The 21,278-nt window shown below is 45.3% G+C and overlaps 1 protein-coding gene across 1 annotated transcript in view; it reads right to left on the bottom strand.

The window, feature by feature from the left end:
• Window positions 1–17,545: 17,545 nt before the first annotated feature.
• Window positions 17,546–21,278, bottom strand: part of CDH5 (cadherin 5) — a 39,991-nt gene continuing 36,258 nt past the window's right edge. Inside the window, exon 12 of the mRNA XM_052655805.1 lies at window positions 17,546–20,989. Within this exon, the coding sequence (XP_052511765.1) occupies window positions 20,475–20,989 (515 nt within the window). The 3' untranslated portion in view covers window positions 17,546–20,474. The remainder of the gene's footprint in view (window positions 20,990–21,278) is intronic.

Genomic DNA, 21,278 nt, shown 5'->3' with positions numbered 1-21,278 from the left:
ACATGGGGCCTCTGCTTTCTCCAACTGCCAGAAAGCAGAGAGAAGTTCACTCTGGTCTGGTTCAGGACTCTGGACTTGGAGCCAGAAAATCTGGGTTCCATTCACCCTCTTTTTCATGGGCTGTGAGTCCTGTGACAAATCCCTTGTCCTTTAAGAAACTTTGTCCAGCAGAAGGTCTCCATCAGGCACTGCCTGGGCCCTGGGTCTCCTGTCCAGACTGTGGTCCCTCCCCTGGGACAGCAACCAAATATGAAGGGGACTCTTCATTTTTTTAAAGTTAAAATATGGTTGACTTTATGGGCTTCTCTAGTTGGTATGTGGTAAAGAATCCATTTGCCAATCAGAGAGACCTGGGTTCAATCCCTGGGTCAGGAAGATCCCCTGGAGAAGGAAATGGCAACCCACTCCAGTATTCTTACCTGGGAAATCCTATGGACAGGGGGCATGGCGGGCTACAGTCTATGGGGTTGTAAAGAGTTGAACACAACTTAGTGACTGAAAAAACAACATTGTTGATTTACAGTGTTGTGTTAATTACTGCTGTGCAGAAGAGTGATTCAATTATACCTATATATACACATTCTTTTTTAATATTCTTTTCCATTATGGTTTATCATAGGCTATTGAGTATAGTTCTCAGTGCCATACAGTAGGACCGTGTTGTTTATCCATTCTGTATATAAAAACTTACATCTGCTAACCCCAACCCCCTCCCCACCCCTCCCCCAAGCCCACTCCCCCTTGGCAACCAGCAGTCTGTTCTCTGTGTCTCATAAATAGCTTCATTTGTGTCATATTTTGGATTTCACATGCAAGTGATCATATGGTATTTGTCTTTCTTGACTTACTTCACTTAGTATGATAATCTCTGCATCCATGTTGCTGCAGAGGGCATTGTTTCATTTTTTTATATCAGTCAGTTCAGTCATTCAGTTGTGTCTGACTCTTGGTGACCCCATGGACTGCAGCACACCAGGCTTCCCTGTCCATCACCAACCCCTGGAGCTTTTTCAAATTCATGTCCATATCGAGTCAGTGATGCCATCCAACTATCTCATCTTCTGTCGTCCCCTTTACCTCTCACCTTCAATCCTTCCCAGCATCAGAGCCTTTTCCAATGATTCAGCTCTTCACATCAGGGTGGCCAAAGTATTGGAGTTTCAGCTTCAGCGTCAGTCCTTCCAATGAATATTCAGGACTGATTTCCTTTAGGATGCACTGGTTGGATCTCCTTGGATTCCAAGGGACTGAGTAGTATTCCACTGGATGTATATGCACCACATCTTCTTTATTCATCTATTGATGGACATTTCTGTTGTTCCCATGTCTTGGCTGTTGTGAATAGTGCTGCTGTGAACGTAGGGGTGCATGTATTTTTTTGAATTAGAGTTTTGTCCGGATATATGCCCAGGAGTGGGATTGCTGGCTCATATGGTAATTCTATATTTAGTTTTCCCAGGAGCCTCCATACTGTTTTCCACAGTGGTTGCACCAGCTTACATTCCCACCAACAGTGTATGAGGGTTCCGAAGGGGACTCTTAACCCTGCCTCCTCTTTCTGTCTTGGCTCTCTTCACCAGAGTTCCTGGGGACGCTTGGTAACTTGGGAACGTTCAGTGCCACCTATTCACATTCATAGGACTCAGAAGAACAGGCAGTCGTGGAACCCAGCAAGACGGTTGGGGGTGCTTCAGTGTGCCTGCGCCTGCACCTGCGCCTGCTCCCTTTAAGCAGGCTCAGCAGCTCAGGAGCCAAGGGAGCTGGCAACCCAGGCAGGCAGACACAGACTAGCCCCCTCTCTTGCCCTCTTATTTGAGGAGTCTGTCTGCTCTTTGTTTTGAGCCGACCAGGGTGGACTTGAAATGCTGCTCGGAGAACTCATCTCCCAGAATTATGCTAAGCATGTCCCCCAGATGCAGTACAGAAAGATTTACACCCCCAGCCTTGAGTAGCTGAGCCTTTGCCCTTGGGGGAGGCAGGGCAGAGGTCCTGCAGAGTCTTGTGAGTTTGACCCTCTGGGGAATAAGTTGTTTCTTAGCTTCTCTGTTTGGACTATATTGCCTTGTTCCTTTTAACAATATCATGAGAAATGCTGGGCTGGATGAAGCACAAACTGGAATCAAGATTGCCGGGAGAAATATCAGTAACCTCAGATATGCAGATGTTACCACCCTTATGGCTGAAAGTTACCATCCTTATGGCTAAAGAGCCTCTTGATGAGAATGAAAGAGGAGAGTGAAAAAGTTGGCTTAAAGCTCAACCTTCAGAAAACGAAGATCATGGCATCTGGTCCCATCACTTCATGGCAAATAGATATGGAAACAGTAGCAGACTTTATTTTTCTGGGCTCCAAAATCACTGCAGATGGTGACTGCAGCCATGAAATTAAAAGATGCTTGCTCCTTGGCAGGAAAGTTATGACCAACCTAGACAGCATATTAAAAAGCAGAGACATTACTTTGCCAACAAATGTCCATCTAGTCAAGGCTATGGTTTTTCCAGTGGTTATGTATGGATGTGAGAGGTGGACTATAAAGAAAGCTGAGTGCTGAAGAATTGATGTTTTTGAACTGTGGTGTTGGAGAAGACTCTTGAGAGTCCCTTGGACTACAAGGATATCCAACTAGTCCATTCTAAAGGAGATCAGCCCTGGGTGTTCATTGGAAGGACTGATGCTGAAGCTGAAACGCCAATACTTTGGCCACCTGATGTGAAGAGCTGACTCATTTGAAAAGACCCTGATGCTGGGAAAGATTGAAGGTGGGAGAAGAAGGGAATGACAAAGGATGAGATGGTTGGATGGCATCACTACCTCAGTGGACATGAGTTTGGGTGAACTCTGGGAGTTGGTCATGGACAGGGAGGCCTGGTTTGCTACAGTCCATGGGGTCGGAAAGAGTTGGACACAAGTGAGCGACTGAACTGAACTGAACAATGTGCTACAAGGATCGCATAAGCAGGGCACATGCTGCCCTCAATATAAGCTTTTTTCAACTCAGTCTGGAAGAAAGGACACCCCTCACTGCAGCGTTGGCACTTCCTTAGATCAAGCCACACCCTACCTTAAGCCCTTCAGTAGTTTCCCATTGCTGTAGGGCCAGGTCTACATTAGAAAGGACAGTCAAGATCCTTTCTGATCTGGTCCCTGCCTGCCTCTCTAGGTTCTACTTCAGTCACTTTCCCCTTCACCCCATGGGCTCCACCCATCTCCAACATCTGAAAGCCCCCTTTGCAGCGGCTTCTCTGGCTTTATTTTCCCTCAGGTTGAATTAATATCTCCTTCATCTGGGGCCCCACAACACACTTCACATTTCAAAGTGATAGAAATTGCGTAAGATTTTCTTTTGTGTTTGTACATACACGCCACCCTGTTTATGAGCCTTTGGAGGGGAAGAGCAAGAGTTACTCAGTACTGTGTCCCTAGCTCAGGATCTGGCCCGGGGCTCCATAAGCCTTTGCTGCACCAGTGGAGTTGGAGCATAAAGATGCCTGCCACTGTGCTGGAACAGGGGACTGCCTCTGGAGCATCCCGTCTGCTCGCGTGTTGTTCTAATCCTTTTCCCTCCCTGTCGCTTCTCAGGGTATCTCTTCTAGCTTTCGTCCTTCTTCCATTTGATAGTTATAAGCTTCACAGAAGAGCTGCAGCTTTCTTGAGAGAACAGTACCCTTGATTGCTAAATTAATATGCTATATTCACAAACCAGGTTTGGTGAGAATGACTGCATTCTTACCAGGACATTACTGACTGCATAGCAGTCCTTTAGAAGTCAAACAAAGTGTGCTCTTTTTTATTTAAAAAATAATTTTAGAGTTACAGAAGAATTGCAAACAAAAGAGTTCATGTATATCCTTCACCCAGATTCCCCTAGTGATAACGAGTTATACAGCCATAGTACAATGATCAAAACCAGGAAAGTAATGTGGGTACAATATTTTATTGTATCCTATATGACATTCTCTAGTTCTCACCTAATGTTCCTTTTCTGTTTCAATATCTGCTTCAGGATCCCAACTTGCTTGTAGTTGTGTCTCCTCAGACTCTTCCGGTCTATAACAATTCCTGATTTCTTTCCTTGCTTTTATGAACTTGACATCTCTGAGGAGTACCGATCAGTTACACAGAAGCATTTTCTTTGCTTCTGGTTGGTTTCCAGGTGATTGAAGTTCCTGGAGGTGTGTGGTCAGGATGAGTTCTGGATAAGTGCTTCTTTTTCCTTTCCCTATCATTCTGCTTGATTCCCTTGGGATTCTCTGGAGCAGGAGTCAGGGGAAGAAGCCATTCTGTGCAGGTGACCAGTGCTTCTTGACCTTGGGTGGTTCCACCACAGTCAGAGTTCCCAGTCACATCTGCAGTCAGTTATACAGGTAACCATGCACACTGACCTCGGGGTGGCACAGACTCCTCCTTGCTCCTCCTCCTTTTCCACACGTCTCCCCTCGCCCAGTCGTCCTTGTTGACAAGAGGTGAGAGGAGGAGGCTTCAGGACTGGCACACCTGTGCACACACTTTCCTGGAGTCACGCTCTCTGGGACACCTTTGCCAAGTCTGCTCAGGGACTGGCTGGTGTATAAGGTAAGGGGGACCATGTGCTGAGCCTTATAGCCCCCCTGCTACTCACCAGTGATGGGCTGTGTGGCCCATGAAGTTAGGGACAAGGGCAGAGGCCTGGGAGAGATGGCAGCGGTGGTACCAAAGTGTCAGTCAGCTCAGCCCCAGCACAATCACAGCACTTTCAGTCAATCCTGAGCTTTTTGAGGAATGATTGGAAGAACATCCTAGAATCCAGTCACTTAGTTTATTCACTCAAATGTTCATCTACCCATTTATTTGAACAGCGTAATGCCTGGTTCGTTTTTATTGTTATTTTGGTTATTGCTGTCATTAAGTATGAGGACCTAGGGATGAATACAACTCAAGCCCTGCCCTCAGAGTGCTGGAGGGGGTGAGGAAGAAGGGAGGCAAGCCCACAGAAGACCTCAGCACCATGTGACAAGGGCTCCGTTGAAGGGATATATTAAGTTTGTGGGAACAAGGGAGAGGGAGTGACTTAATTGTGACAAGGATGTGAGGTGGATGGGGCAGGTGATGCTAAAGGATTTAGAAGAGTTAGGCTGACAAACAGGGAAGGAACTCATGTTCCATCTAGGGGAACAGCCCGTGCAAGGGCCTGGAGTGCAGAAAGCCTGTGGCTAGTGAAGAAATGGAAAACTCCCCACACCTTCACTCCTTCATTCATTCATCTACCCATTTGTTCTGGGCCGGCTTTTCTGGGAACGGGGCCACCGAGGGGAGGCAGATCTGGCCTTGCCTAAGGGTCTCACAGCCAGGGTGGGGAGCTGTACAGTTATTATGAGAGCACAAATACACATAGTGCTTTAGGGAGGAGAGAGGGATGGTAGGGAAGCCTTCTTGGAGGAGGATATCTTTGAGGGTTGATTGGAGAAGGGGTTGAGCAATAAAGAAGCAGAGATGGTCACTCTTTGTAGAGAGAGTATCATGTGCCAAGGCTCAGGGGTCATCTGTTTATTCATTCATTTATTATATTTATTCATTCAACAAATATGTATTGAATACCAGCTATGTGTCTGTACTATGCATAGAGATTTCAAAGTGAACAATTATGGACCTTACATGGAGAGTTTTAGTTACTTTAGGCTAAATCACGCTTTGGTGACAACCCTCTAATCTCAGTGGTTTACGACAGTCAAGGTTTACTTATTAATTTTTGTTTGCTTGTTTATTTTTGGCAGCACTGAGTTTTCTTTCCTGCTCTTGGGCTTTCTCTAGTTGTGGTGAGTGCGGGCTGCTCTTGGTTGTGGTGAGCAGGCTTCTCATTGAAGTGGCTTCTATTATTGTGTAGCCCTGGCTCTAGGCACGGGCTTCAATAGTTGTGCACAGGCCGAGTTGCTCCATGGCGTGTGGGATTTTCCCAGACTAGGGATCGAACCCCTGTCCCCTGCATTGGCAGGGGGAATCTTAACCATTGGACCACCAGGGAAGTCCATTAAGGTGTATTTTTCACTTAAGTTATGTGTTCATTGCTGGTGGCCAACGAGGAGAGATGGTAGAACCATGAACTGCTCCAAAGAGGCAAATGTCTCTTCCACTCTCATTTGGGAAAGTGCATCACCTGGCCAAGTTTGACATCAGTGGGTTAGGGATGGGTAAACCTCCCACAGAGAAGGGCAGTGCATATTTTGACCAATAAGGCAACCTACCATATGGTCTGAGGAAAGGTAGCTTAATATGACTGGAATGTTCAATATGAGCCCAACTAAGAAAATAAATTTTAAGGAGAAGCCAGATCATGCACGGCCTTGAGTACCAGGCTGAAGGGTTTGGACTTTTATGTCTGGCAGTGGAGAGCCATGGCAGGTTTGAAAAATTCTATTGAGGACTGTTCAGCAAAGAAGTGTAAGATCTCATCTGCACTTTAGAAAAATCATTTCAGTATTAGCAGGAGAGTGGCTGGCAGGGGGTTAGGCTTGAGATAGGAAGAACAACTGGGAAATGTGGGGGGTACCATAGTACAGAGAATGAAGTGGGTTCCAACTAAGGTTGGAACAGTAGAGAAGAGGAGGAGAGGGCTTCAAGAGATGCCAGGACTAGAATCGAGGGAGTTATTGTTCAACAGATAGTTCAGAGAGAAGGAAGGAACGAGTATGTGTTCCAGTGGCGCCTTGTGCACCAGTGAAGTAACCAATAAATTAATTGCTTATAGAGTGAGACCCTGATCAAATATTTCTCCATTAACATTTTTTTATAATTGAAAAAATTTAATGCTTACTTTTTTGGAGTATATGTTCTATGATTTTGACAAATGCATAGACTTGTATAACCACTACCACAGTTAAGATAATGAAAAGTCTTTCTTGGGGAGCTTCTCTTTGTTAAGCCATTTCTCCCCTACAACTCCTGGAAATTCTGATCTGTTTTCTGCTGGTATAGTTTTGCCTTTTTCACAATGTTGTATAAATGGAATCATGTGGTATGTAGCTGGAGAAGGGCATGGCAAGAATACTGGAACGGGTTGCCATGGACAGAGGAGCCTGGTGGGCTACAGCCCATGGAGTTACAAGGAATCCCACAGGACTGAGTGACACACACACACACACACACACACACACACACACACACACACACATCGTAGCCTTTTAAGTCTACCTCCTTTTACTTAGCATAGTGCACTTGAGATTCATTCAAGTTTTTGCATGTATCAGTGTTTCCTTTTTATTGCTAAGTAGTATTTAATTGTATGGCTGTACCACATGTGTGTTTTTTTAAAAAATGCCCCAGATCACTTTTCATTATTCTCCACACTCTGCGAAATGTTGGCTTTTTATGTGCTACCCCAGGCAGGGCATTTCTGTTTCTTGCTGAACACCTTGTGTCTGTAGGTCTCCCTGTGCTCAGTCAGGAAAAGCCTTTTCTGGTTGGTTTCCTAGGCTCAAAGGTAGAGTTTTGCTTGCTTTCTTTGATGTGAGGACTCATTTCCTGCTTAGAGTCCCATGTGAAAACAACCCCCACCTTGCACAACTTCCTGTGTAACATCATCAAACATCCCACCAGCAACTGTTACTCAGGAGCATCAGAGGTTAACTGCACTTCCTACACCTTATGCTACAAAAGCATATTGCAAAGTCCTGTGAAGTCTCTGAGAGTTGGTGGACACTCAGCTTTCCCAGACATATCCAGATTGCCTTTGGATGGACTGCGGAAATTGGTCTCAGCCTATTCTCTTATGTCTTTGAGTAATGTAGTATAAGAGTGATGTAAGATTTTCTACGCATTTCAGAATCCTGTGGGGTCACTTGGCTAGAAAACCATGTTTTCTTCATCCCACAGATTATAATAGTTCAGATCCAGAAAGTTGCTGGAAATTTGGGGTTGAACAGCTGCAAAGGCTCCAAAGATGCAGCTCCAAAGATGCAGGTCCCACAGGACAAAGTTCAAAGGAATGATTGTGAAGTCACTCAGTCGTGTCTGATTCTTTGCGACCCCATGCACTGTAGCCTACCAGGATCCTCCGCCCATGGGATTTTCCAGGCAAGAATACTGGAGTGGGTTGCCGAAAGGAATGGTTAAAAACAGCAACAACCATTTTGCTGAGTTCAGAAGCAATTACTTTAAAAAGCTATCCGTTGCATTAGTAGATAGTAAACTAAAAAACTTTTTTTTAAGATTAAACTTTAAATGATATGTGGGGACAAACTTTGCTTATCAAATTTACTATTTTTCAATGAGAAGAAACTGTTTACAAGTTACCATTAAAATAACATTCTTTTCTACTTATAAACATAATGCATGCTAATTAAAGAAAGTTAGAAAACACAGAATTAATAAAAATTATTCATAATTTCCAAACCTGGATATGGATATCTGCAAGTAAAAATGTTGAGATCTGACTGTTAATAATGCACTGGGTTCAGCCTTTTGGTTTGACCTTGAATTTAGCTCAAGATGACCAGGTCACATGATTTAATGGCTGCCCAGTATTATTTTATGGATCTGCCATAATTTACCTTATTAGTCTTTTATTGTTGGGCATTTCTGTTGTTTCCTATTTTTTACTTTATATATACACGAACTTAACACTCTGGCAGATATACCCTGTGCTTGTCTCTTAGTCTGTGTCCTTAGAAGGGGAATTGTTGGGGGGTCTGGGGTTTTGGTTGTAAAGATCAGAGATTCAGCCTGTCATTTTGAGGACAGTAGAATTTATGGTAAGGATTCTTAACCTGGGAGATGCCTGGAACCAGGGTGCTCAAGGATGGCTGCTCTTTCTGGCCTAAGAATCAATGCTCCAGGATTGACTTGGCGAAAGTGGGGTGCAGCAGAGCTGCAGGGCTGAGTGTGGAGGGAGAGGCTCCTGGTGCATGAAGGGTAGGGTGCACATCCAGGGCCAGCTGCTTCCACTAGTTGAGATTCTCCTTGTCATCAGAGCTACTGGAGGTCACAGGTAACCCATCTACTCGAGAAGGTGGGGAACCAAGTACTTGCCTTTCTTTTCCCATTGGAGACTGGCATGAGGGGAGATGCAGGGCAAGTTGTGGGGCTGGACCCTGTAGCCCCCTGTCTGATCTAGGTTCTGTCAAGGTCCAGGCCCCTCAGAACCAGAGGTGTATGTTAGGATACGCAGGTGTTCCATCTCAGGGATGCTGGAGAGTCCTGAGCATGTGTTGAGGCCCTGCGCCCCCTAGTGGTCACTTTCTCCATTACTAGCACAGTGGGCATGGATGAAGTTTCCTGCAGCCTCTAAGCCCCCAGATCCAGGGAAATCTCTTGCAGAGCCATACTTTTCTGGGAGTCAAAGGCATGTGCTACTCCCAACTCTCTCTTAACTTGCTGTGTGACTCTGGCTACTTTTTATTTCACAGAGCCTTCAGGTCGGCCAGAGGGGAGAGCCTAGGGCCTTCCCAGAAAGAGTTCCGGAAAGATCCTTTTCTGGATCTCATTTGCATGCATGCATGCTCAGTCATGTCCGACTCTTTGCGACCTCATGGACTGTAGCCCGCCAGGCTCCACTGTCCATGGAATTCTCCAAGCAAGAATATGGGAGTGGGTTGCCATTCCCTTCTCCAGGGTCTCACTCTAGCCATCTGTGAAATGAGGAAAGTGATGCTGGCCTCATTTGACTTGAGGAAGGGCTCAGAACCTCTTTAGCTTCTGCCCACTTTGGCCTGGTGGGGCCCCCAGAGTTGGCTGGAGCAGGTGCATGCCGTGTGGTAAGCAGATTCCAGGGAGCACTGGGTTCGTGCCCTTTCATGGCATCCACTAAAGGCTGCTAATTGAGAGATGAGCTCTCTGGTTTCATGAGCATCACTCCTGCCACCTCAGGGTAAACAGGAGTCAGAGAGAATGTGGCCAGGGTGGCATCGTGCTCAGAGCCAGGCCCCTCTGGAAGGCTGGAGGGATAGGGACTCCCTGATTTGGGAGTGCCTGGGAGACTTGTCAAACTTTATTATTTTGGGCTCCCAAATCACTGCAGATGGTGACTGCAGCCATGAAATTAAAAGATGCTTACTCCTTAGAAGGAAAGTTATGACCAACCTAGATGGCATATTGAAAGCAGAGACATTACTTTGCCAACAAAGGTCTGTCTAGTCAAGGCTATGGTTTTTCATGTGGTCATGTATGGATGTGAGAGTTGGACTGTGAAGAAAGCTGAGCGCCAAAGAATTGATGCTTTTGAACTGTGGTGTTGGAGAAGACTCTTGAGAGTCCCTTGGACTGCAAGGAGATCCAACCAGTCCATTCTAAAGGAAGTCAGCCCTGGGATTTCTTTGGAAGGAATGATGCTAAAGCTGAAACTCCAATACTTTGGCCACCTGATGCAAAGAGTTGACTCATTGGAAAAGACTCTGATGCTGGGAGGGATTGGGGGCAGGAGGAAAAGGGGACGATAGAGGATGAGATGGCTGGATGGCATCACTGATTTGATGGACGTGAGTCTGAGTGAACTCCAGGAGTTGGTGATGGACAGGGAGGCCTGGCGTGCTGTGATTCATGGGGTCACAAAGAGTCAGACACGACTGAGCGACTGAACTTAAGTGAACTGAACTGAACTGGGAGACTTCTTAGAGCAGAAAGTAGTACACAGATCTCATGGGCTTCAGGGGTTGGACAACTATGAGTTCAGAGGGCAGACACTTCAATCAGGAAAATAGAGCTCAAAAACCAATCTGAGGGGGTGACATCAGCAGGAATGGCAGAATAAGGAAATCCTCTTTTCCATAAAAGCAATGAGAACACTGGAAAAAATGGTCAAAATCAACCTTTTCAGAACTTTGGAAATTACCCAAAGGCTTGAAACAATCCAAGGAGTATTCATCGAAAACAAATAGCTAAGGGAATTCCCTGGCAGTCCAGTGGTTAGGAGTGGTTAGGACTCAGCACTTTCACTGCCAAGGGCCAAGAACTGGTCAGTGAGCCAAGATCCCACAAGCTGCTTGGCATGGCAAGCAAGAACAAACATCAACAATGAAACAAAAAAAAAAATGACAAAAACGACAAAATGGCTAAATTGTGGTAAGAAGAGTTAACTTTGCAGTGTTTTAACTTGCCTTAGTCCCATCCACTTCTCCCTAGCCCAGGAGTCACCTTGAAACCCAATAGCTCCACAGTTGTAGTGAAAATCAGCTGCCTGGCAACTACTGGAAGGAGCAGAACAGAATATAAACTCCTCCAAAGCTCAGTTCCTAGATACCTGGCGTCTTTTGATCTATCTGGTGCTTCCTTAGGTGAGCTCCCTTGAAAGGTTGTGTTTATTTGACCCAACTTGAAGCTTGCTTAATGCAAACAAGCATTTCTTTTTTTTTTTTTCTGCTGAGAACATTTGTTGAAAATGTTCAGCAAGAGTCTTTTAACATCCCAGTTACCTTAGGCAGTGATAACAGGCAGGGCAAACAAGAAGCCAACCAAAAATTTTAAAGGAAAGCTTAAGGAATAAGCTGTCCACAGAGGGCTTTGAAAAACTTTGGCATATTCCTAGGAATCTAAAAGGCCACTCATATGTGTAGGGCTGTGCACATTCTCAGGGAAGACCTGGAAAGGCCCTAAGCTCTCACCTCTGGCTCATCTTGAAACTCTGTGCAACAGAAAGTAAAGGCTAAGACAGACTTGTAAACTGTCTTCCTGAGCATTGAAGGAGTTCCCCAACACACACAAAGAACCCCTTGGCAAATGCTGAGAGACTTCTTCCTTCCAGGCGTTTAAGGGACTCTGTCCAGTCACTAAATGACTAGTACCGAAGAGAGTAGCACGTGGACCGTGACTGCAGCCATGAAATTAAAAGACACTTGCCCCTTGGAAGGAAAGCGATGACAAACCTAGATAACATGTTAAAAAGCAGAGACATCACTTTGCTGACAAGGTCTGTATTGTCAAAGCTGTGGTTTTTCCAGTAGTCATATATGGATGTGAGAGTTGGACCGTAAAGAAGGCTGAGTGCCAAAGAATTGATGCTTTTGAATTTTGGTGCTGGAGAAGACTCTTGAGAGTCCCTTACTTCAAGGAGCTCAGACCAGTCATACCTAAAGGAGATCAATCCTGAATATTCAAGGGCTGTTGCTGAAGCTGAAGCTCCAATACTTTAGCCACTTTATGTGAAAAGCCAACTCATTGGAAAAGACTCTGATGACTGGAGAGATTGAAGGCATAAGAAGTGGGCAGTAGAAGATGAGATGGTTAGATGGCATCTCCAACTGAATGGACATGAATTTCAGCAGACTGGGTAGTAGTGGACGACAGGGAAGCCTGGTGTGCTGCAGTCCATGGGGTCACAAAGAGTCAGACATGACTTACCAACTGAACAACAACAGTCGAAGAGAGACTTCAGTAGCTACACACAGCAAACGAAAGTCAATAAACAAACTGTAGCACCAAGAAAACCTAGCAACAACAAACTCTGGTTTCCACAGTTGCCATATTGTATTAAATATCTAATTTTCTACAAAAATTATGACACATGCCAAGAAATAAGAAAAATTGGCCCAGTGACAGAAAAACAAGCAATCAACAAGACACTATCCCTAAAGAAACCCAAATGTTGGTCTTATTAGACAAATACTTTAAGCCAGTTATTTAAAATATGTCCAAAGAACTAAATGAAACCATGTCTAAAGAAAGAAAGAGAAGTATGAGACCGATGTGTCATCAAATAGGGGATGTCAATAAAGAGGCTTTAAAAAGAACCAAGTAGAAAGTCTGGAGTTGAAAGTACAGTAAGTGAAATAATAATTCACTTGACAAGCTCAAGAGCAAATGTGAGCTGGCTGAAGAAACGGTCAGCCAACTTGAAGATAGGTAAAATGAGACACACTGAAACCATACTCACAGAAAACTAGTCAATCTAATCACACTAGGACCACAGCCTTGTCTAACTCAATGAAACCAAGCCATGCCTGCAGGGCAACCCAAGATGGGCGGGTCATGGTGGAGAGGTCTGACAGAGCATGGTCCACTGGAGAAGGGAATGGCAGGCCACTTCAGTATTCTTGCCTTGAGAACCCCATGAACAGTATGAAAAGGCAAAATGATAGGATACCGAAAGAGGAACTCCCCAGGTCATTAGGTGCCCAATATGCTACTGGAGATCAGTGGAGAAATAACTCCAGAAAGAATGAAGGGATGGAGCCAAAGCAAAAGCAACACCCAGCTGTGGATGTGACTGGTGATAGAAGCAAGGTCTGATGCTGTAAAGAGCAATATTGCATAGGAACCTGGAATGTCAGGTCCATGAATCAAGGCAAATTGGAAGTGGTCAAACAAGAGATGGCAAGGGTGAACGTTGACATTCTAGGAATCAGCAAACTAAAATGGACTGGAATGGGTGAATTTAACTCAGATGACCATTATATCTACTACTGTGGGCAGGAATCCTTCAGAAGAAATGGAGTAGCCATCATGGTCAACAAAAGAGTCCAAAATGCAGTACTTGGATGCAGTCTCAAAAACGACAGAATGATCTCTGTTTGTCTCCAAGACAAAACATTCAATATCACAGTTGTCCAAGTCTATGCCCCAACCAGTAATGCTGAAGAAGCTGAAGTTGAGCGGTTTTATGAAGACCTACAAGACCTTTTAGAACTAACACCCAAAAAAGATGTCCTTTTCATTATAGGGGACTGGAATGCAAAAGTAGGAAATCAAGAAACACCTGGAGTAACAGGCAAATTTGGCCTTGGAATGCAGAATGAAGCAGGGCAAAGACTAATAGAGTTTTGCCAAGAAAATGCACTGGTCATAGCAAACACCCTCTTCCAACAACACAAGAGAAGACTCTACACATGGACATCACCAGATGGTCAACACTGAAATCAGATTGATTATATTCTATGCAGCCAAAGATGGAGAAGCTTTATACAGTCAACAAAAACAAGACCAGGAGCTGACTGTGGCTCATGAACTCCTTATTGCCAAATTCAGACTCAAATTGAAGAAAGTAGGGAAAACCGCTAGACCATTCAGGTATGACCTAAATCAAATCCCTTATGATTATACAGTGGAAGTGAGAAATAGATTTAAGGGCCTAGATCTGATAGATAGAGTGCCTGATGAACTATGGACTGAGGTTCGTGACATTGTACAGGAGACAGGGATCCAGACCATCCCCATGGAAAAGAAATGCAAAAAAGCAAAATGGCTGTCGGGGGAGGCCTTACAAACAGCTGTGAAAAGAAGAGAGGCGAAAAGCAAAGGAGGAAAGGAAAGATATAAGCATTTGAATGCAGAGTTCCAAAGAATAGCAAGAAGAGATAAGAAAGCCTTCCTCAGAGATCAATGCAAAGAAATAGAGGAAAACAACAGAATGGGAAAGACTAGAGATCTCTTCAAGAAAATTAGAGATACCAAGGGAACATTTCATGCAAAGATGGGCTCGATAAAGGACAGAAATGGTATGGACCTAACAGAAGCAGAAGATATTAAGAAGAGGTGGCAAGAATACACAGAAGAACTGTACAAAAAGGATCTTCATGACCCAGATAATCATGATGATGTGATCACTAATCTAGAGCCAGACATCTTGGAAAGTGAAGTCAAGTCGGCCTTAGAAAGCATCACTATGAACAAAGCTAGTGGATGTGATGGAATTCCAGTTGAGCTGTTTCAAATCCTGAAAGATGATGTTGTGAAAGTGCTTCACTCAATATGCCAGCAAATTTGGAAAACTCAGCAGTGGCCACAGGACTGGAAAAGGTCAGTTTTCATTCCAGTTCCAAAGAAAGGCAATACAAAAGAATGCTCAAACTACCACACAGTTGCACTCATCTCACACGCTAGTAAAGTAATGCTCAAAATTCTCCAAGCCAGGCTTCAGCAATATGTGAACCGTGAACTCCCTGATGTTCAGGCTGGTTTTAGAAAAGGCAGAGGAACCAGAGATCAAATTGCCAACATCCGCTGGATCATGGAAAAAGCAAGAGAGTTCCAGAAAAACATCTATTTCTGCTTTCTTGACTATGCCAAAGCCTTTGACTGTGTGGATCACAATAAACTGTGGAAAATTCTGAAAGAGATGGGAATACCAGACCACCTAACCTGCCTCTTGAGAAATCTGTATGCAGGTCAGGAAGCAACAGTTAGACCTGGACATGGAACAACAGACTGGTTCCAAATAGGAAAATGAGTACGTCAAGGCTGTATATTGTCACCCTGCTTATTTAACTTATATGCAGAGTACATCATGAGAAACGCTGGACTGGAAGAAGCACAAGCTGGAATCAAGATTGCCGGGAGAAATATCAATAACCTCAGACATGCAGATGACACCACCCTTATGGCAGAAAGTGAAGAGGAACTAAAAAGCCTCTTGATGAAAGTGAAAGAGGAGAGTGAAAAAGTTGGCTTAAAGCTCAACATTCAGAAAACGAAGATCATGGCATCTGGTCCCATCACTTCATGGGAAATAGATGGGGAAACAGTGGAAACAGTGTCAGACTTTATTTTTGGGGGCTCCAAAATCACTGCAGATGGCAATTGCAGCCATGAAATTTAAAGATGCTTACTCCTTGGAAGAAAAGTTATGACCAATCTAGATAGTATATTGAAAAGCAAAGACATTACTTTGCCGACTAAGGTCCGTCTAGTCAAGGCTATGGTTTTTCATGTGGTCACGTATAGATGTGAGAGTTGGACTGTGAAGAAGGCTGAGCGCTGAAGAATTGATGCTTTTGAACTGTGGTGTTGGAGAAGACTCTTGAGAGTTCCTTGGACTGCAAGGAGATCCAACCAGTCCATTCTGAAGGAGATCAACCCTGGGATTTCTTTGGAAGGAATGATGCTAAAGCTGAAACTCCAATACTTTGGCCACCTGATGCAAAGAGTTGACTCATTGGAAAAGACTCTGATGCTGGGAGGGATTGGGGGCAGGAGGAGAAGGGGACGACAGAGGATGAGATGGCTGGATGGCATCATGGACTCGATGGACGTGAGTCTGAGTGAACTCCAGGAGTTGGTGATGGACAGGGAGGCCTGGCGTGCTGCGATTCATGGGGTTGCAAAGAGCTGGACACGACTGAGCGACTGAACTTAACTGAACTGAACTGAAAATGAGATAATCTAGTTTGAGGAACAGAAAGAAAAAAGAAGTGAATAGAAATCTAGTTATCCATAGGAAATTAGCAGGTATATTAACGAATGCATAATGGGAGTCCCAGAGGAGAGGAGGGCTTCCCTAATAGCTCAGATGGTAAAGCATCCACCTGCAATGCAGGAGACCTGGGTTTGATACCTGGGTCGGGAAATCCGCTAGAGAAGGAAATGGCAACCCACTCCAGTATTCTTGCCTGGAGAATTCCATGGACAGAGGAGTCTGGCGGGCTGCAATCCATGGCGTCTCAAAGAGTTGGATACAACTGAGCGACTAACACACACAGAGGAGAGGAGAGAGTAAGATAGAATATTTGAAAAAATCATGGCCCCAGACTTCTCAAATTTGATAAAAATATTAATATATACATTCAAGAAGTTGAGTGGATTCCAAGTAAGATCAACTCTAGAACCTATCCTAGGCACATCATAATAAGACTATTGAAGATCACAGACTGAGGGACTATTGATAGCAGCAAGAGAGAAATAATTTATCACATAAAATTTTCCTCAATAAGATTAACAGTCAACTTCTCACCAGAAGCCAGCGAGGTCAGAAGGCCATGGGATGAAATTCAAAGGGCTGAAAGAAAAGGTATATCAACTATTAATTCTGTATCTAGCAAAACTACCCTACAAAAAAAGTAAATGTGAAATCAAGTCTTCCCAGATAAAATGGAGAGATTCCTCACTAGAAGACTCTCCCTACAGAAAATACTACAGGGCTCATTCAGGCTGAAGCGATAGACAGTAGACAGTAACTTGAATTCACATGAAGAGATAAAGATCAGTGATAAAAGTCACTCTATAGGTAGATACAAAAGACAGTATATATGTAGCTTGTAATTCTTTTTTCCCCTCCTATATGATTTAAGAGACAACTACAGAAAGCAATAAATACACAGCTGTGTTGGCATACGATGCATAACTGTAATCCGCGCAACAGTGATGCCACAGAGGAGGCGGGGAGGAAGCGGAGATAGTAGGGGCAAGGCTTTGTACACAACTTAAATCGAGTTGGTACAAATTTTACCTGGATTATTCTAAGTTAAGAGTTAAGATTTTAAGTATAATCATTAGGAGAACCACTAAGAAAATAACAAAAAATACAGCGAAGGAAATCTCAGGCGAATTAAAATAGGACACTAAGGGATGTCTGATTAACATAAAAGAGGCAATAACGGGGTAACAGAGGAACAAAAAAGACAAGACAGAAAACAAATAGGAAAATGGCAGACATAAATCCCGCCTTGCTAGTCATCACATTAAATGTAAAGGGATTAAATACTTCAATAGCACAGACTGGTAGGGATGGATAAACTGCCATGATCCAACTATGTTTTGTTCACAGAAGACACACTTTATATTAAAAGACAACATTTCAGAGACTGGTAGGATGGATAAACTGCCACGATCCAACTATGTTTTATTCACAGAAGATACTTTATATTAAAAGACACAAATAGGTTGAAAAGGAAAGGATAGGAAAGATATACCATGTAAACAGTAACCAAAAGACAGCTGCAGTGACTGTACTAATACCAGACAAATCAGATTTTAAAATAAAAATTGTGACTACATACAAAGAGGTACATTTTATAATGCTAAAAGGGTCAGCCCATCAAGAAGAAGATATAACAGTTATAAGCCTATGTGCCTCTAACAACAGAGACCCAAAATACATGAAGCAAAAGTGACAGAACTGAAGGGAGACATATACAATTCAACAGTACTAGTTGGAGATTTTAGCACTAAACTTTCAATAAAATCTAAATACTAGCGAGCAAGAAGATCAGTGCGGAAACGAAAGACTTGAACAGCCCTAACATACCACTATAGAACACTCCATCACAGCAGTAGCATACACACCCCTCTCCAGAGCACGCGGAACATTCTCCAGGATAAACTATATGTTAGGGTATAAAACTAGTATAAATTTACTAGTTTTAAATCATAAACTTTACAAGGATTTAAATCATAAAAATTCTCTGACCACAGTGGAATGAAATTAGAAATCAATAATGGAAGGACATTGGAAAATTCCCTAATATTTGGAAATTAAACAATACATTTCAAATAACCGATGGATCAAGAAATCAAAAGGGAAATTAGAGCAAAATTGGAATTAAGACATACTGACCCCCTGAGAGCTTCAAGAAGTAGTGTTTATCCAGAGCACAGATTGCAAAATGCCATCCCTGAGAGATACACTGCCCAGAAAACGCTGCTGGCACGGGTAAAGGAGCCAGGGGCCTTGCTGAAGTGAGTTTCATCTCTCACCTCCACAATTCAAGCCCTAAGTCTGTCAGGGAGGCCTCCTATTCTCATTTTTGATTGCTTCCTATTCTCATTTTTGATTTCCAGGCAGGACGTCAATGTTGGGGTTCACACACCCGGGTGAAGTGCCAGCTGCTCAGTCAGTGTTGTTAGCCAGCTAATTAGAGATTGATTTCCTCCCTCACTGCTGATTTATCTCACCCACCTGGTCCATTTGCCACTTGGAAAAGGTGCGGCAGCTCAGCTGCCAGAGGCCCTGCCTGTTGTGTAGAGTCAGGGTGGGACTGGGGGGCATGTGCAGGCTGAGGGAAGGCACGGGCCTCTGGGAGGAGACCAGGATGGACGAGGTGTCCCTTGTTAATTTCTGCTGCAGTCACTTTCCTACAGTGTGTGTCTGAAGTCCTGACCGCAAGTGTCACCTTGCACTCTGGGTTCCTCTGACGGTGGTGGTGGTGCTGGTGGTGGCATGTATGTGCTTCTATTTCTCATGAGCTCACTTAGCTCTAGAAAGAGACGTATTTCAAGATTTTTCTTTATTTAGTTATTTAAAAAAATACAGCATGTTCCATGCACCAGTGTAGCCTGTATATATGTATATATATAGTCATTAGTAGAGCAATTACTACAATGATAAGAAACAGACGGTTACAGGAATTTCTTGATCCAACTAAAATACCCGAAATAAAATTGTTAACCTAAATAGTAACCTGCTAATTATGCAAATACCCTTATTCTTATGTCTGTGAGAGCTAGAAATGTGTTAAGTATTATTAGTATAAAAAATATAAAAAACCTAGTTATTAGTTAAAGATTAAAAGTCAGTGTTATCTACAATCCCCTGAATTGAGGGGCCTTGCCCACAGCAGGAACCTTGGTCCATGACAGAGGGTGAATTGGAGAATTTGCCTCCTTTTTTCTCTCCCCTCTCCTGTTGAGTGATGCCCTTTCCCCAAGCCGTGTCTGCAGTGGAAAGTTCCATATGTGGCTGAAAGTGGAAGAGACACAGGTGACTACAGGACTTGAGCAGGGGCCTTGCCTTCTGCAGGGAGGGGGCCCTGCTGGGGTTCCCTGAGATGTGGCAGCAGTGAGGCGTGAAGACAAACGACACGGCTCTGTTGTGCAGTCATGGGTCACACCTGAAGTGCCACCATGCCAAGAGGTCAAGAGTAGATGGAAAGAAAGAAAAAAAGAGCATGACCGAGTGACCAGGAGAGGTGGGGAGGGGTCTTTTGCTCTGGGAACACCTGCCCAGCTTCCCAGGCAAAACTGGAGGGGTGTCATGTCTCAAATTGGGGTCACAGTGACCCCCAGCCCCTTCCGGAGGGAGTGGGTGTGAAGGTGGCCCTCACCCTATGATATGGTGTCACACTTGCTCCCCACTGCTCCTCCAGGGAGAATTCACAGTTGCTTCAGAGTTCAACAAGCCACTTCCCTGACCTTGGCTGGACTTTCAATACACAGTACAGCATAGTTGCAGGCACGGCGGGCCAGCGAGTTCACCTCGGGACCCAAGGCTGGGAGATGTCCAGGGGCCTTTCCTCTCTTGACAGGCCCGGGGAGAGGCTGAGGAATGCAGGGGCACTTGGGAGCGTGTGAGGAGGGTGAGGTGGGACAAGCGTGATGGGTGGTCCCAGTTTCTGGTAGGACAGGGCTTCAGAGAGTCTTGCCCCACGGTAATGCTGCCCAGCCTTTTGCCTCCAGGCTGACAGGCACCAGGGCCTCCCCAGCCTCCCCAAGGGGTTCAGGGACCTCAAGGGAAGACCCCCACCCCAACTCCTGCAGCAACTGAGCATAAATGGTTTTGAAGAGCCAGAGAGAATCTTTGAGTTGGACCCGTGATTCCAGGTGACAGGGTTATATGGATGTCTCAACCCAGACAGCATACCAGCCTTGATTTCCCAGCATTTGGGGAGTAGCCATGGCTGAAATATGTTCCTGGACATTTCAGGAACTTGGCTTTTGCCAACCAAGGTGGTGAAGTCTCTGTGATCTGCGAGGAAGGGCTGTTAGGCTGGGACAGTGCTACAGTTGGAGGCCTCAGTGCCTTGTGTCCAGCTAGCCTGAGCTGCAAGTGGTCTGGCTCCCAGGCCCAGAGGCCCGTGCCCCCCTAATACACCAGCTCCTCCTGGGGGTCTGAGCCATACAGCTCGGCCAGCATCTTGAACCTGGGTCCCCAGTCATTGAGAAAGTCATAATCAATGTCCGAGTCCGATGAATCCGTGCCCAGGGAGCTGAGGGACTCGGCAATGGACTCGGCGCCCTCGTAGCCGTAGATGTGCAGCGTGTCATAGGGCGGGCCGCCGCCGTCGTGGTCCGCCTCGTCCTTCTTCACCCCGATCATTGCGGCCATCTCCCCGGGCGCGTGCGCTCCGGGCGCTTGCCGGGGTGGCTTCTGCACCTGAGCGTAGAGGGACGGCCGCGCGTCCAGCGCCGGGCGCGGGGGCTTGGCCCCTCCGTGGCGCACTGAGTTGAGTACTGACACGTCGTAGCTGGTGGTGTCCATCTCGCCGCCGCCCTCCTCATCGTAGGTGACCAGCTGCTCGTGGATCTCTGGCACGCTTTTGCCGTGGGCGCGGGCCTGCTTCCGGAGCCGCCTCCGCAGAATGATGAGGAGGGTGATCACTGCGGTCAGTGAGCCAGAGCTGGTCAGGCGGGGCGGAGGCTTATGCCCTCCCTTCCACCTCCCCCAGGCCCACCTGCTCCCTCCCCTCCTCCCTGGGCATCCCTGGGTGAGCCCAGCTCCCGGTGGCACGTGGGCCAACACAGAAGCTTTGGTTCCATCTGGTCTCATGGTGGGTCCACCCTCAGCACCCTCACTCCCAGCCCAGAGTCATGTCCATCCCAGCCCCACCCCAGGGCATGATCCTTGTTGGTGTCACTGGCCACAGTAGGGTTGGGAGGAGAGGAACGC

Source organism: Budorcas taxicolor, chromosome 18 (assembly GCF_023091745.1).
Source record: "Budorcas taxicolor isolate Tak-1 chromosome 18, Takin1.1, whole genome shotgun sequence".
Lineage (NCBI taxonomy): Eukaryota > Metazoa > Chordata > Mammalia > Artiodactyla > Bovidae > Budorcas > Budorcas taxicolor.
This window is presented reverse-complemented; position numbering and strand designations above follow the sequence as displayed.